The sequence below is a fragment of the Salmo salar genome, chromosome 03, assembly GCF_965601325.2.
Source record: "Salmo salar chromosome 03, fSalSal1, whole genome shotgun sequence".
NCBI classification, from domain to species: Eukaryota; Metazoa; Chordata; class Actinopteri; order Salmoniformes; family Salmonidae; genus Salmo; species Salmo salar.
This window is the reverse complement of record NC_138293.1, coordinates 33,332,491-33,350,254: the sequence shown is the minus strand read 5'-3', so window position 1 is coordinate 33,350,254 and position 17,764 is coordinate 33,332,491. Positions and strand designations below refer to the sequence as shown.

Genomic DNA, 17,764 nt, shown 5'->3' with positions numbered 1-17,764 from the left:
CACCGTTGAACTTGTCTTTCTTCTCAAATCCGGAAGACATAAAACAACATAGAGGTGAGATAGATATCGATTTTGAGACGTGACACTAAACATTTTCATCTTTTAGTATAAGCCTTCCATATTAATGCAACAGTTTTAAAAGATTTCTCACAAAAATAAGCGTATTTCAAATGTCAATGGAGCACTGAGAGTACCGCAAGCTTTTTATTGTCAAAGCCTTTAACAATTCATTCAGTTCGGGGCAACAGAGCCCAGCACTTATTATCGGATGTATTAGGTTACGAAATCCGTCTTCTTGGATATAATGTTTATGACATGTTAGAGAAAGACCTCACTGAATGATTCAGAACATGAAGAATCATATTTGTCTTGGTAAAATGTATTTTAGAACATAATGAAGTGGCATTTCATCACCAAAGCACATTTTCACCCGCTCTACGTAAATCACACACAAAAACAAGTCTGGCTTCTATTGGTTTCAATTGTTGGTTTCAAATGACAATTTTGACACCCGAGGGCATGGGTGTTGCTTTGAGGTGCCCCGTCTAGAAAATCAAACTAGGGGACCAACTGAGAGGAAGACCGAAAAAAAGTGATGCTTCAACCCCCAACCCAAACGCCCAGAAACAAAATAAATTAAACCTGTCCTTGAGTTCAGGGCCACCAGTTAGTCAGTGTATATGTGTGTGTGTGTGTGTGTGTGTGTGTGTGGTGTGTGTGTGTGTGTGAGAGCGAGAGCGTTGGGTTGATGTCATTACTATTCCTCTTCTTTGGTGCTGTTACTCAGTCTGTCTCAGTTGGTTGTTAAAAACCAGTTCCACAAGTCCTAATCCACAGGGTGTCTGTGTACAGAACTGGCTCTGCACCCCGGGCTGGTCCAACAGGTCAGGATGAAGAATGAGCTCACCTCACACAACACTGACTTTGTTACCGAGACCTTTCTGTAGCTTTATTGTAACATTGTACAAGTGGGCTGATTTGCCTACTGAAGAATACTGTTTAAGTACAGTAGTATGTGAGTACTGAAAAGAGGGAGTGTGACAAAACTAGCATTTATCAAAAACTGATTGCTGACAGTCGATCTAATTGTCGATTTAATGATGATTAAAATTTAGGTTTTTAAGTGCCAACACATCAAAAACACTTGTTTAAGCTTTGATAAAGGCTTATTAAAATATCAAGCCCCAGCTACTGTATATGCAGGGTTCTACAGTGCTACCTGGAATTTTAATTTAGGAGCACCAGTCCGCCTAGAAAAATGAAGGATTCTAGCTTTAATACCTCAAATATTTTTCATTGTGTGCCTACATTTTTCAACTTAGACGCATAAGTGTTCCTTGTACATTTTTTGTTTGTTAAAGTCAGCGTAGAGCCCTGATATGGCAGGAATGTTTTGTTTTGCACAGAGTATAAGATGGTGGCTACATGCATTTGGACCAATCACAAATTGACACCAAAACTACGCACTTCAGGAAATCTGAGAGGATTTTACAGGTGTAAGTAATATAGTTATCGCACCACCTTGACCTCAAGTGCATAGAGGTTGGGTCTTTGTGCCTGCTCCTGAAGGGGACATATCCATCATGGCGGACTGTAGGCAACACCCCCCCCCCCCCCCCCCCCCCCACCACAACATTGTGGGATGCTTTCTGGCACACAGAGACTATTCCTTAGAAATAAATGAAGCCGTAAACACACTAACCCCTCCTCTAAATGTCCCCACACCAGTTCTCCAAACTGTTTCTAATCTGAGCTCCTGACTGTGGAAAGTAACTCATAGGTCCAGTGCGAGCACCAATGATGTATCACTTTACATGTAAACATGGAACAGTGACATGGCAGGATGATCAGCGGGTGGCCATCTTGAACTCAGGTTGGAAAGTTATGAGAGTTAGAGTGTATTCAGAAGGTATTCAGACCCCTCCACTTTTTCCACATTTTGTTACGTTACAGACTTATTATATAATGGATTACCTTGTTTTTTCCCCCTCAATCTACACACAACACCCCATAATGACAAACCAAAAAAATACAAAACCTGAAATATCACGTTTACATAAGTATTCAGGTGCTTTACTATGTACTTTGCCTCAAGTCTTCTTGGGTATGATGCTACAAGCTTGGCACACCTGCACTTTGGGAGTTTCTCCCATTCTTCTCTGTAGATCCTCTCAAGCTCTGTCAGGTTGGATTGGGAGCGTCGCTGCAAAGCTTTTTTCAGGTCTCGCTAGAGATTTTCGATCAGGTTCAAGGCCAGGCTCTGGCTGGGTCGCTCAAGGACATTCAGAGACTTGTCCCGAAGCCACTCCTGCGTTGTCTTGGCTGTGTGCTTAAGGTTGTTGTCCTGTTGGAAGGTGAACCTTCATCCCAGTCTGAGATCCTAAGCTCTCTGGAGCAGGTTTCCATCAAGGATCGCTCTGTACTTTGCTCCATTCATCTTTCCATTGATCCTGACCAGTCTTCCAGTCCCTGCCGCTGAAAAACATCACCACAGCATGATGCTGCCACCACCATGATTCACCGTAGGGATGGTGTCAGGTTTCCTCCAGACGTGACACTTGGCATTCAGGCCAAAGAGTTCATTCTTGGTTTCATCAGACCAGAGAATCTTGTTTCTCATGGTCTGAGAGTCCTTTAGGTTCCTTTTGACAAACTTCAAGCGGGCTGTCATGTGCCTTTTACTGAGGAGTGGCTTCAGTCTGGCCACTCTACCCTAAAGGCCTGATTGGTGGAGTGCTGCAGAGATGGTTTTCCTTCTGGAAGGTTCTCCCATCTCCACAGAGGAACTCTGGAGCTCTGTCAGTGACCATAGGGTTTTTGGTAACCTTCCTGACCAAGGCCCTTCTCCCCCAATTTTTTTGGGCCGGGCTGCCAGCTCTAAGAAGAGTCTTGGTGGTTCCACCAACTTCTCCATTTAAGAATGATGGAGGCCACTGTGTTCTTGGGGACCTTAAATGCTGCAGACATTTTTTTAAATGCTGCAGACACAATCCTGTCTCAGAGCTCTACAAATAATTCCTTCGACCTCAGGCTTGGTTTTTGCTCTGACATGCACTGTCAATTGTGGGACCTTATATCAGGGATGCAAACTGGTGAGGGCCCAAAAAGGTGACTTTTTTTTGCACCGAAACACGCAAAAAATCCCTGCTAGGGGGATACTTTTTACATTTTATTTTTAGCTTTAAAATGCATATTTCTAGTGACTTTCAGGCTGGATCCCTTCTTGAAATGCAGGTTAACTGTACAAATTAAACAACAAAGAATATGATCTACATAATCGGTCTCTGTGTGTTAAATAAAAAGTGGTTAATGTTAACCAAACTCATAGCTAAAAATTAAGGAACGCAATCCAATGTTATTTGTTGCCCAGACTTTACTGCAAATTACAAGTTCAGAGAAAAAAAACAATACACTAATATTGCAGTTAGCCATGACAGTCTTAATAATTGAACGCTTGTTACCACACACACATCTAAATAATGCACTTGGGGAAGAAATAAAAATCTTAAAGTAGAAATAGAAACAAACAAACAGGCATTCGATTTTTGCTCTATTCTAGCGGCCACTATAGTAGACATCGATTAAGTGCACAACACTACATGTGTGCAAAAATAAAGCTCACTGGGTAAAAAAATAAAATAATCCCCCCCTCACTCGCAAAAAAGTGTTACAGTATGTCAAGTTCATCACAACAAAAGCAATATCTTTGGGCTACACTGCATGTTATTACATTGTACACTTTATGCCTGTAAACATCTGTTCTACAATGTGCTAGCAGCAGAACATGAGACCCTTTGATGGCATAATTGATCTCTCAGGCAGAGTACACCTGGCATACCCCTTTTTATACACCTTATTGAAAAAGAGGGAAAGTGTGTGGTGTTCCTTTCACCTCTATTGGCATCCAGCTTAAGCCAGGCCCAGCTCCAGCTACACTTGATTGCTGAATGCACTTGTTTAACAAGCAATGCCTCATTTTCACCTAATTCTTTCATTTTGAAAATTAACAACAGAGGGAAAACAGTTGATAGACAGCAGATAGTTCATAAGCTAGTTAACATTTCACACAGATTGACAGGGTCCAGTGAGCAACTAACGTTATAGCTTGAGGAACGCCAATGAGTCGTAAACCAGTTAATACTATAGCTAATTGGTTCCTCGAGCTAACGTTATCTCATCTGAAGTCAAGTTCCTCGGCGTACACATCACAGACAACCTCAGGAGGCTGAAGAAATGTGGCTTGTCACCTAAAACCCTCACAAACTTTTACAGATGCACAACTGAGAGCATCCTGTCGGGCTGTACTGCTAACCTACAAAGCATTATATGGGCTTGCTCCTACCCATCTTCCCGATTTGGTCCTGCTGTACATACCTACACATACACTACGGTCACAAGACGCAGGCCTCCTTACTGTCGCTAGAATTTCTAAGCAAACAGTTGGAGGCAGTGCTTTCTCCTAGAGCTCAATTTTTATGGAATGGTCTGCTTTCCATGTGAGCGACACAGACTCTGTCTCGACCTTTAAGTCTTTATTGAAGACTCATCTCTTCAGTAGGTCCTATGATTGAGTGTAGTCTGGTCCAGGGGTGTGAAGGTGAACGGAAAGGTACTGGAGCAACGAACCGCCCTTGCCGTCTCTGCCTGGCCGGTTCCTCGCTCTCCACTGGGATTTTCTGCCTCTAACCCTATTACAAGGACTGAGTCGCTGGCTTACTGGTGCTCTTCCATGCCGTCCCTAGGAGAGGTGTTTCACTTGAGTGGGTTGAGTCACTGACGTGATCTTCCTGTCCGGGTTGGCGCCCCCCTCGCGTTTGTGCCGTGGGGGAGATCTTTGTGGGCTATACTCGGCCTTGTCTCAGGGTAATAGGTTGGTGGTTGAAGATAACCCTCAAGTGGTGTGGTGGATGTGCTTTGGCAAAGTGGGTGGGGTTATATCCTGCCTGTTTGGCCCTGTCATAGGACAGGGCCAGGGTCTCCCGACCCCTCCTGTCTCAGCCTCCAGTATTTATGCTGCAATAGTTTGTGTCGGGGGGCTAGGGTCAGTCTGTTATATCTGGAGTATTTCTCCTGTCTTTTCCGGTGTCCTGTGTGAACTTAAGTATGCTCCCTCTAATTCTCTCTCTCTCGGAGAACCTGAGCCCTAGGACCATGCCTCAGGACTACCTGGCCTGATGACTCCTTGCTGTCCCCAGTCCACCTGGTCATGCTGCTCCTCCAGTTTCAACTGTTCTGCCTGCGGCTATGGAACCCTGACCTGTTCACTGGACGTGCTACCTTGTCCTGGACCTGCTGTTTCGGACTCTCTCTCTACCGCACCTGCTGTCTCAACCTCTGAATGCTCGGCTATGAAAAGCCAACTGACATTTACTCCTGAGGTGCGCTGACCTGTTCCACCCTCTACAACCACTGTGATTATTATTATCTGACCCTGCTGGTCATTGATTAATGTTTTAACATAAGGGCCATGTTCTGTTATAATCTCCACCCGGCAGAGCCAGAAGAGGACAGGCCACCCCTCAGAGCCTGGTTCCTCTCTAGGTTTCTTCCTAGGTTCTGGCCTTTCTAGGGAGTTTTTCCTAGCAACCGTGCTTCGACATCTGCATTGCTTGCTGTTTGAGGTTTTAGGCTGGTTTCTGTATAGCACTTTGTGACATCGGCTGATGTAAAAAGGGCTTTATTAATACATTTGATTTATTGATTTTTTATCACCACCTGGTACAGCAACTGCACAGCCCATAACCACAGGGCTCTCCAGAGGGCGGTGCGGTCTGCACAACGCATCACCGGGGGCAAACTACCTGCCTTCCAGGACACCTACAGCACCAGGTGTCACAGGAAGGCCAAAAAGACCATCAAGGACAACAACCACTCAAGCCAGTGCCAGTTCACCCCGTAATTACCATCCAGAAGGCGAGGTCAGTGCAGGTGCATAAAAGCTGGGACCGAGAGACTGAAAAACAGCTTCTATCTCAAGGCCATCAGACTGTTAAACAGCCATCACTAACACAGAGAGACTGCTGCCTACATACAGACTTGAAATCATTGGCCACTTTAATAAACGGATCACTGGTCACTTTAATAATGATGTCTTGCATTACTCATCCCATATGTATATACTGTATTTTATACCATCTACTGCATCTTGCCTATGCCGGTAAGTCATTGCTCCTCCATATATTAATATTTTCATATTCTTGTTCCATCCCTTTATTGGATTTGTGTGTATTAGGTAGTTGTTGTGGAATTGTTAGATTACTTGTTAGATATTGCTGCACTGTCCGAACTAGAAGCAAACATTTTGCTACACTCGCAATAACATCTGCTAACCATGTGTATGTGACCAATAAAATTTTATGTTGAAATGATAGCTAGCTAATGGTCTGACTGACTTTGTTAGCCAGCAAATTTTCACACCATAAACTAAATTATTTGATCAGCTAAGTTAGCTAATCTTGCTCAACATTTCTCTAGCTAACCAACGGAGAATTCGATCCAGCTACTGTAGCAAGATACTTAACAATGCTAACAATTTTTGTTCCCTCACCTCAAACTTTCTAAATGCCCGTTTTTCAGTTACAGCTCATGAAGTACGCTGCATCACCTTGTCAACTCAGTCTCCAGGCTTCTAACCTCTTCTAGTATGTTGTATCTGGCAAACTGCCTATCCACTCTCCGCTGTCTTTCCAGAGCGCGCGCTAATGCTGTAACTAGCAAGTTGGCTGTCTCTTCTCTCTTCAGTCACGTGCTGCATTCTGTTATGTGAACGACTGGCTGAGCCCAGGCTGGGGCCTTGGATACATACAGTATTGCTCCAAACGCGCATCACTGGTTCCGCTTACAGCCATTAGTGACCCGAACCCGCATATCAGACAAGCCCGCCCCCCCAAAAATTGACATTTACTCATCGGATCTACAGAAATCACATAGTTTACCTATTTTGGATTAAAAACTGTGAATTTCGCCAAAAGGTGTCTAGTTTGCATTTACTGTAGGTTAAATGAGGGAAGTGGAAACTGGCCATGGATTTCATATCAGGGACACAAATGGTAGCCATCTAATGTTCACAGTTCACACCTGTTTTTGTAGCTTTAGCCTCAGGCCTAAGCCCAGGACTACGTTGGCCTTGTTCGGGACCTAGAACAGATAACCTCACAAATAATCATCAAAATCTTAATACATATTTTAATCTTAATACAGGAAAATACATACCTCTGGCTAACTATAGTCTGTAGGCCTGGGTTGAAGTTCAAATGAAAGGCCTGCGGTGTGTGTGACTCTCTCACCTTTCCCGAGTGACCCGCTGCACCACTTTGATGGCTCGCAGGACGCAGGTCCGGCCCTCCCACTTCCTGGTGTAGAGGTGGAGAGAGTCCTCAGACGGCAGAGGGTGGAGCTGGACCATGCTGAACATCCCATAGCCGTCCTGGACCAGCGCACACAGCCTGGAACACACAAACACAGGGAGAATGTAACATACAGCCTGGGCCTCATAGAAACAGGTAGAATTTAGTGAAATAAACTGGAGGGTTGCAAGACAAGTTAGTCATTTTCCAGTCCATTGACTATTATTTCAAATCTGTAATGGTATATTAATGTGTGTTGGTGAGGGTGTAAGAATATAACATTAACTGAACAAACATTATGAACCAAACCTAAAGCTTTGTGATTTGGGCTTGTATTGACATTTTAAAGTTGAGGTGTTGGAGGTTGGTTTGACAGGCTGGCTGCTGAGATTGAGAACCGTTGGCCTAGTAAACAAGATGTCCTGTTCTACCACAGAACTCTGCTGCTCTCAGCAACCAAGGAAGAGAAGGAGATCGCAGAAGGAATTACTAGGAGATAGCACAAGGAGTTGCTAGGAGATGGCAGAAGGAGTTACTAGGAGGTATCAGAAGGAGTTCAAATCAAATTGTATTTGTCACATGCGCCGAACACAACAGGTGTAGACCTAACAGTGAAACGCTTACTTACAAAACCTTAACCAACAACGCAGTTTTAAGAAAATACCTTAAAAAAAGTATGAGATAAGAATTACAAATAATTAAAGAGCAGCAGTAAATAACAATAGCGGGGCTATATACAGGGGGTACCGTAACAGAGTCAATGTGCGGGGGCACTGGTGTCGAGGTAATTGAGGTAATATGTACACGTAGGTAGAGTTATTAAAGTGGCTACACATTGATAATAACAGAGAGGCAGCAGCGTAGAAGAGGGTGGCTGTAGTGCCTTGCGGTCGGAGGCCGAGCAATTGCCATACCAGGCAGTGATGCAACCTGTCAGGATGCTATCGATGGTGCAGCTGTAAAATCGGTATCATAAGGAGTTCCTAGACGGTGTCAGAAGGAGTTACTAGAAGTAGTCAGAAGGAGTTACTAGGACTAACAGAGGGATATCAGAGGGAGTCAACAGGAGGAGTAATATGAGTTAGCAGGAGACTTTGGCAGAAGGAGATAGCAGAAAAAGACAGGAGTTCACAAGTCAGCCCTTCAAGTCCAGACACAGCCCCTGTACTGTACCCGTCCTTAGAGGGTAAACAGTGCTGTTCATAACCCCCAGTTAAAAGATACCAGAGGGGGGAGTGGACTCTTAGTGCTCTATACCCTCCGTCAGGAGAGAGGGAGGAAAAACATTGGGAGGAATAGGAAGGAGAGGTGTGTAACGGACAAAGGTTCAAGGCTAACCATGCATTTGCATTTCCCAGACACTAGGAACGTTTTGAGTCTATTGGTTTCCATTCCAGCCACCTGATTGGCTATATAAACTGTGTTGGTAAACAATGGTCTGTGTTTATTTCTCATCTACACCATACCACGTTGCTAGGGAACAGTACAGCGTTTTATTGTTGACAATTACCAATCCATAACCTACTTACGCAGTGCTGTAAATGGCTGAGTGCAATAATCAAAGAAGAAACATTCTTCTACACTATTAGGCAAAGTTCTAATCACTCAATAAGGCAAAGTTTTGTTATCAGTTAAATTATGGAACTGCATACATGGGAGGTCCATGGGGAATGTCTGAAAAAGTCTGAATATGTGGATCATGATGTATTTCATGGCAATAGACAGAGAGCATACAAAACATTTAGAACACCTGGTCTTTCCATGAAAGGCTGATCATGTGAATTACGGTGAATGCTATGATCCATTATTTGTCACTTGTTAAATCAACTCCAAAATCAGTGTAGGTGAAGGGGAGGAGACAAGTTAAAGAAGGATTTTTAAGTATTGAGACATGGATTGTGTGTGCTATTCAGAGGGTGAATTGGCAAGACAAAAGTGACTTTGAACGGGGTATGGTCGTAGGTGCCAGGCGCACCGGTTTGTGTCAAGAACTGCAATGCTGCTGGTTTCTCACGCGCAACAGTTTCCCGTGTGTATCAAGAATGGTCCACCACCCAAAGGACATCCAGCCAACTTGACAACTGTGGAAAGCATTGGAGTCAACATGAGCCAGCATCCCTGCGAAACGCTTTCGACACCTTGTAGAGTCCATGCCCATTCTTGGGAGCCTTCCATGCCGCAGCCATTTTTTGGGAATCTTCCCCAGATCTGTGCCTCGACACAATCCTGTCTCGTAGCTCTACGGACAATTCCTTCGACCTCATGGCTTGGTTTTTGCTCTGACATGCACTGTCAAATGTGGGACATTATATAGACAGTTGTGTGCCTTTCCAAATCATGTCCAATCAATTGAATTTACCATAGGTGGACTCCAATCAAGTTGTAGAAACATCTCAACGATGATCAATGGAAACAGGATGCACCTGAGCTCAATTTCGAGTCTCATAGCAAAGGGTCTCAATACTTAGTTACCTGCTTTTTATTTTTAATACATTTGCTAAAAAGTCTAAAAAACTATTTTTGATTTTTCAATTGTGTGTAGATGGATTAAAACAAAAATAATCTCATCAATTTTAGAATAAGGCTGTAAAGTAACAAAATGTGGAAAAAGTCAAGGGGTCTGAACACTTTGCGAATGCACTGTAATCAGGTAATCATCCTACATGCGTAGTTATACTGCATTCAGTTATAAGAGTGTAGTCCTATCTGTAATAAGTTTATTATGATTAATAAAACAACACAGGGAGGGACAGAAAAGCAGTCTAACATTAAATTGTTTACAGTGACACTAAATATAGTGTTGACATATGTAAACTTGTCTCCAGTTACAGCTAGTATCTCTGTGCTCCGGTCAAGACGTGTGCATTTGTTTATCTTAGTGCATATTTTCCACCAAATACACATTAATAGCTACATTAATTTGGGAGATTTATCATTTTGGGCAGAACTAAAAAATATCCTGTAGTACTCTTGACTAAACTTCTATTTTCCAAATGTTGAAAAACAACCACAGAGATCTAAAATCAGAGCATGCATAAAATAGTCTTAACTGGAATAGCTAATTTTGTCCAGTGTAAACAGTCACTGTTTTAAAGTCAACCGCGGCACAAAACTTACACAGGTTTCTCTTTTTTTTGACAGCAGAGCCTGTTCAAACCTGAAATCCTAAAGTGAAAGCTGATCGGTGAAGAGATAGAGTGGAGAAAGGTGAGAGGGGAGTCTTGTGGTATTACCATCTTGACATAACCACCCATCTAGCAAGTCCCTAAACTAAAACTATACCCCATTCAGCCTCTCTTTTTAGCCTTTTCCAGTACCACTCAGTTTCAGTCACGGGCTGATTTCAGGATTTGTTATTGTGAGCAATCACAAGAACTCTCAGCAACTCGGGGGTTCTTCCAGGAATTACGATCCATTGAGCTTGTCCAAATACACACACACACCTTCTTATATACACACACACCACCCCTTGGCCCCACAGTAAGTAAGAGACCCACACATTAACACAGCCGAGAGGCCTCATTGACAGGGGGCATTGAGGAGGGATTCCTTCCTCTGCACCGTCCACCAATCACGTCGCAGAGTGATAAACATGCTTGTAACAGGATCCCTGCAGCACATTGTGTTCCAAGCTCTGTGAAAATAGCCAGCCTCCTCCTCCTCTCCTTCCCCATGCTCTCCTCCTCCTCACTCCCTCCCTCTTCTTTCCCCCTCATCTTGTCTTCTGCCTCTCCTCCTACCCCACCTTCTCTATTCCCCACTCCCTCCCTGCAAACAGTTAATCTTCTTGTTTATTCAATTCCGAATTTACTGGAACTAAACATCTTCTAGCATAAATATAATCCTGGTTTCCTCTCTCCCCTGTGTATGTGAAAGGAACAGGCTATAAAATCGAACAACAAAAAGGACTCGAGAAAAGTGGCTACCCAGAATAGTGAGTCATATAAATTGTGGAGAGGGAAAAAGAAGTCCATACTCATGCTACTTCCTTTGAAGACTTAATGGGGACGCTGGGCCAGTGGATTATGGACTAGGCCTACATTGCACTAACCTATTTTTCTAAAAACTCCGCTCCCAATCCCTCAATAATGACTGTCTAAAATGAACACTAAATTAAAATAACAGAATAAAGATTTCAAATGTTGGATTACGACACCCAAAGTACACATTACAACATTATCATTTAAATGGACTAAATGGGAAGAAAAATGTTACAATTGGGCAAATTCTTATTCCTCAACAAAGTGTGCAACAGACTAACAGACTCAAGCAGAGGCAGGCAGGCGTTCATTCTGAAATTCCCGACCTCATGGCCACATCCAGGACACACCCCCACCTGAGCCAGCTCAATCTGGTTGTTGACTAGTGAGGCAGTTGGCTGAAGGCTGTGCACTGTGTTACAAAGTGTGCGTGCATGTGTTTCCTGTGAGAGGTGGTGTTTGCTTACCAGCTGTAGCAGCATGGCAGGAGCAAGGGGGACAGGGGCAGAGGTGTCAAATTACTACTGCCGGTCAGTCAATTAGTGACAGCCTAGTCAGCTGACCGGGACTCCCCTTCTACCCTAATGTACCAGTCCCCACGTGCAGCTCACCGTGATCCCCCTCCGCACCCTGCCTCGGATCCCACCCCTCAATAAAAGTAATTTCAAAGTCACCTACAATTTGAGTGTAATAATTGTCAATGATATCTTGGGTTCAACATCAGAGGTAATTATATGACTAATGGCTGATTAAAAGTAATAAAGCATGGTAGCAATTCAACAATATGGCTCCTAAAGAAACACAATACTTCAAATGGCAGAAGCCATGCTTGCACATCCCAGCACTTTATTCCAGTCCATCCAGTGCAATTTGTATATACACCAAACAAATTCAGTTACAGTTCACATAAGGAAATCAGTCAATTTAAATAAATTCATTAGGCCCTAATTTACAGATTTTACATTACTGGGAATACAGATATGCCAGTCAGTATCTGGTGTGACCACCATTTGCCTCATGGAACGCAACACATCTCCTTCGACATGGAGTTGATCAGGCTGTTGATTGTGGCCTGCGGAATATTGTCCCAATCCTCTTCAATGGCTGTGCGAAGTTGCTGGATATTAGCGGGAACTAGAATACGCTGTCGTACATGTCAATCCAGAGCATCCCAAACACGCTCAATGGGTGACATGTCCTGTGAGTATGCAGGCCATGAAAAAAAAACGGGGACATTTTAAGCTTCCAGAAGTTGTGTACAGATTGTTGCAACATGGGGCCGTGCATTAGCATTCCGAAACATGAGGTGATGGCGGAGGATGACAGGTATCACGGTATCTCTGTGCATTCAAATTGCTATCGATAAAATGCAATTGTGTTCGTTGTCCGTATGCTATAACCCCACATCAGCAAACCGCTTGCCCACATGACGTCATACACTCTGTCTGTCATCTGCCTGATACAGTTGAAACCGGGATTCACCAGTGTGCCAGTGGCTATTGAAGGTGAGCATTTGCCCACTGACGTTGGTTACAACGCCAAACTGCAGTCAGGTCACAACTCTGGTGAGGACCACGAACATGCAGATAAGCTTCCCTGAGACGGTTTCTGACAATATGTGCAGAAATTCTTTGGTTGTACAAACCCACAATTTCATCAGCTGTCTGGGTGGCTGGTCTCAGAAAATTCCGCTGGTGAAGAAGCTGGATGTGGAGGTCCTGGGCTGGCGTGGTTACACGTGGTCTACGGTTGTGAGGCCGGTTGGACGCACTGCCAAATTCTCTAAAATGACGTTGTAGGCAGCTTATAGTAGCGAAATTGATATTCAATGCTCTGGCAACAGCTCTGGTGGATATACCTGCAGTCAGCATGCCAATTGCACGCTCCCTCAATTTTAGACATCTGTGGCATTGCGTTGTGTGACAAAACTGCACATTTTAGAGTCGCCTTTTATTGTCCCCAGCACAAGGTGCAGCTGTGTAATGATGATGCTGTTTAAATCAGCTTCTGACAGCTGGATGAATTATCTTGGCAAAAGAGAAATGCTCATTAACAATGATGTAAACAAATATGTGCCCAAATGTTTGGGGGAGAAAAGGTTTTTGTCCTTATGGCAAATTTCTAGGTTATTTTATTTCACCTTATGAAACCAACACTTTACATGTTGCCTTTATATTTTTGTTCAGTATAGATGTATTTTAGTGATATATATTTCATGTTATGATTTTCATGTTTTGTCTCTTGAAAACTGCCGCAAACCAATTTCCCATTGTGGGATAATAAAGGAAACTACTACTAGTACTCTCAACAACCATACATTCTATCCAGTCCAGGGTCCATGTTCAGGCAACTGTCAAGTCTGACTAACATAAAAAACAGCTAAAAACAAAACAAGCTTTCCCCTCAAGCAAATAGCCATTCGCTCTCTGAACAAGGTAATTAAATGGAAATTGGTTTTATGTAGTCTGCTAGTCAATCAAAGGTTATTGCTGGCCCTACTGGAAGCTATAGGTTAGGCAGCGTTGTGCCACCCTGTGGCAAGTGGGCATTACTGGGCATCCCCTCCCTCATCTATAGCCCACTGCTGAAGCCAGGACCCAGCAGGACCCTCCCTGGAGCTCAACAACATGTCGTCTTTTGTTCCAGAGAATTGGCCTGGTGGATCACGACAGCACAGCAGGTCTGGCTTCAATTATAAATGTTTGTTTCCTTTGTCAAGCAATGCCATATGGCTGGAGAGTAAAGAGAGAGCCCTCTGTGGAGGGGGTCTGTTCAGCTAACTGTCCAGTGTTTCCAGATTTCTATGAAAAATGACTTATAATTAATATGAGTCAAATAGTTTTCCTTTCAAGAAATTGTAATTAAGTACTTTAAAAGGCAGCTTATCTGTGTTGGAATGGTGTGGGCATACCACAACAAAAGAACAGTGTGGGCGTATACCGGTCAATAAAAATATTTGTGCAAATTGTCCTCTGATTGGCCAGCTCATCCTTCCTCGGGAGGATGACATCATCCTATGAGGAAATAGCAAGCATTTTTTAAGTGGTCTGTTGAGGTTAGTTTTTTTCCTTCTCATATTTATGCGTTGGCTAAAAAGGCAAGTATAGGATGAGTCAACAACATTATTTGAGTATGAGTTAACCTCTCTGGGACATGTGGGACGCTAGCGTCCCACCCGCGGGACACACTAGTCAACAGCCAGTGAAATAGCAGGGCGGCAAATTCAAAACAACAAAAATCTCATAATTCAAATTTCTCAAAAATACAACTATTATATCCCATTTTAAAGATACACTTCTCGTTAATCCAACCACATTGTCCGATTTCAAAAAGGCTTTACGGCGAAAGCATAACATTAGATAATGTCAGGACAGCGCCGAGACAAGAAAAACCACAGCCATTTTCCAAGCAAGGAGAGGCGTCACAAAAACCAGAAATACAGCTAAAATGAATCACTAACCTTTGATGATCTTCATCAGATGACACTCCCAGGACTCAATGTTACACAATACATGTATGTTTTGTTTGATGAAGTTAATATTTATATCCAAAAACCCCATTTTACATTGGCGCGTGATGTTCAGACATGTTTTGCCTCCCAAAACTTCCGGTGAATGAGCACATCAATTTACAAAAATACTCATCATAAACGTTGATAAAATTTACAACAGTTATTGAAAGAATTATAGATACACTTCTCCTTAATGCAACCGCTGTGTCAGATTTCAAAATAGTTTTACGGCGAAAGCACATTGTTCAATATTCTGAGTACAGAGCTCAGCCATCAAAGCAAGCTATACAGTTACCCGCCAAGTTCTGGAGTCAACTAAACTCAGAAATAGTATTATAAATCTTCACTTACCTTTGCTGATCTTCGTCGGAATGCACTCCCAGGACTCCCACAAGAAATGTTTGTTTTGTTCGATAAACTCCATATTTATATCCAAATACCTCAGTTTTGTTCGCACGTTCAGATCACTATCCAAAGGCAAAATGCGCGAGCGCAAAACCCGAGACTAAAAGTCAAATAGTTCCATTACCGTTCGTAGAAACATGTCAAACGATGTTTACAATCAATCCTTAGGGTCTTTTTAACATAAATCTTCGATAATATTCCAACCGGACAATAGCGTATTCATTACAGAGGCAAAAGAAGGAACGGCGCGCCTGCGTGACCGCGCAGTAAACAACTCATTGGTCTCAGGGAGTCTACAGCTCTTATTCTCTTCCCAGTAACAGTAGAAGCATGAAACAAGGTTCTAAAGACTGTTGACATCTAGTGGAAGCCTTAGGAAGTGCAAAATGACCCCACAGACACTGTAGTTTGGATAGGCAATCACTTGAAAAACTACAAACCACTTCCTGGTTAGGTTTTTGCCTGCCATATGAGTTATTTTATACTCACAGACATCATTCAAACAGTTTTAGAAACTTCAGAGTGTTTTCTATCCAAATCTAATAATAATATGCATATCCTACCTTCTGGGCCCGAGTAGCAGGCAGTTTAATTTGGGCACGTTATTCATCTGAATTTCCGAATACTGCCCCGTCACCAAGAAGTTAACAGAATATTGCAGATTTTTACTGGACAGTTACTTTAACAATAGCTAAGAACTAAGCTGGGGCACATGTTGCCACCAAGGAGAGGCAAATATCCATGGAGAGGCAGAGGAACTTGCTGCAGGAAAGAATAAACAATGGCATAAACATTGCATATGATCAAGAACCAAAACGACATTAGAAAGTGACATTATCACAAGGGGGAAGTATCAGCCTATATAGCCAACACACAGTTTGGGCTTCAGTAAGCATAAGAAAATGGCAAGCCATTCACATCTTTCTCCGAAGTTCTCTACCTTTACATTTTGTAATTTAGCAGACGCTCTTACAGTGTTTTCCATTAGCGTCGGCTAATCAGTCGGTTTACTCATTTTCAGCCGGCTACATTTTCCACTTCATAATAAGTAGGCTACTTTTCATTTAAAAGTTTCAATCCGTCAAACCCTCTCCCACTAGAATGAACAATCTGCATTTTCTAGGGATCTATTTATAGGAGGCACCTGCCTGTCAGACACAAATTGCGCAATGACACGGAAACGCAGCAGAGAGGAAGGGGCGAAGCAAGAGTGTTCATTCTCCCCCAAATTGGTCCAAAGTAAGGCCAACGCATTTCTATGGGCTTATTTTGCGCCTGAGCTTGTCGCCTTCTTTCCCGTCTTTGGGACAACGACTGCCATTGTTAGGGCAGAGACATGAGCATCTCGTCATTATATACAGATCTCTGGTTGAAGTCAAATTTCTTTAGGCCTACATGGAGGTAGCATTGGGGATAGCATTGTATCCGGTCAAACACCATTTTTCCCAAAAAGTTTACTTAGGGTTAGTAACAGGTTGATTGGTCGGCTGTTTGAGCCAGTAAAGGGTGCTTTGCTATTAGCGGAATTACTTTTGCTTTCCTCCAGGCCTGAGGGACGTTTGGCAACTCGAACCTTCAGCTCCCTTCACAGATTATCTATGGGATTAAAGTCTGGAGACTGGCTAGGCCACTCCAGGACCTTAATGTGCTTCTTCTTGAGGCACTCATTTGTTGCCTTGGCCGTGTGTTTTGGGTCATTGTCATGCTGGAATACCCATCCACGACCCATTTTCAATGCCCTGGCTGATGGAAGGAGGTTCTCACCCAAGGCGGTACATGGCCCCGTCCATCGTCCCTTTGATGCGGTGAAGTTGTCCTGTCCCCTTAGCAGAAAAACACCCCCAAAGCATAATGTTTCCACCTCCATGTCCGACGGTGGGGATGGTGCTCTTGGGGTCATAGGCAGCATTCCTCCTCCTCCAAACACGGCGAGTTGAGTTGATGCCAAAGAGCTCCATTTTGGTCTCATCTGACCACAACACTTTCACCCAGTTGTCCTCTGAATCATTCAGATGTTCATTGGCAAACTTCAGACGGGCATGTATATGTGCTTTCTTGAGCAGGGGGACCTTGCGGGCACTGCAGGATTTCAGTCCTTCACAGCGTAGTGTGTTACCAATTGTTTTCTTGGTGACTATTGTCCCAGCTGCCTTGAGATCATTGACAAGATCCTCCCGTGTAGTTCTGGGCTGATTCCTCACCGTTCTCATGATCATTACAACTCCACGAGGTGAAATCTTGCATGGAGCCCCAGGCCGAGGGAGATTGACAGTTCTTTTGTGTTTCTTTTGTGTTTCTTCCATTTGCGAATAATCGCACCAACTGTTGTCACCTTCTCACCAAGCTGCTTGGCGATGGTCTTGTAGCCCATTCCAGCCTTGTGTAGGTCTACAATCTTGTCCCTGACATCCTTGGAGAGCTCTTTGGTCTTGGCCATGGTGGAGCGTTTGGTGGAATCTGATTGATTGATTGCTTCTGTGGACAGGTGTCTTTTATACAGGTAACAAGCTGAGATTAGGAGC

The 17,764-nt window shown here is 43.4% G+C and overlaps 1 protein-coding gene across 1 annotated transcript in view; it reads right to left on the bottom strand.

The window, feature by feature from the left end:
* Positions 1-17,764, bottom strand: part of spidr (scaffold protein involved in DNA repair) — an 82,009-nt gene that overhangs the window by 10,084 nt on the left and 54,161 nt on the right. The window contains exon 11 of the mRNA XM_014191130.3: positions 7,287-7,445. Within this exon, the coding sequence (XP_014046605.3) occupies positions 7,287-7,445 (159 nt within the window). The remainder of the gene's footprint in view (positions 1-7,286; positions 7,446-17,764) is intronic.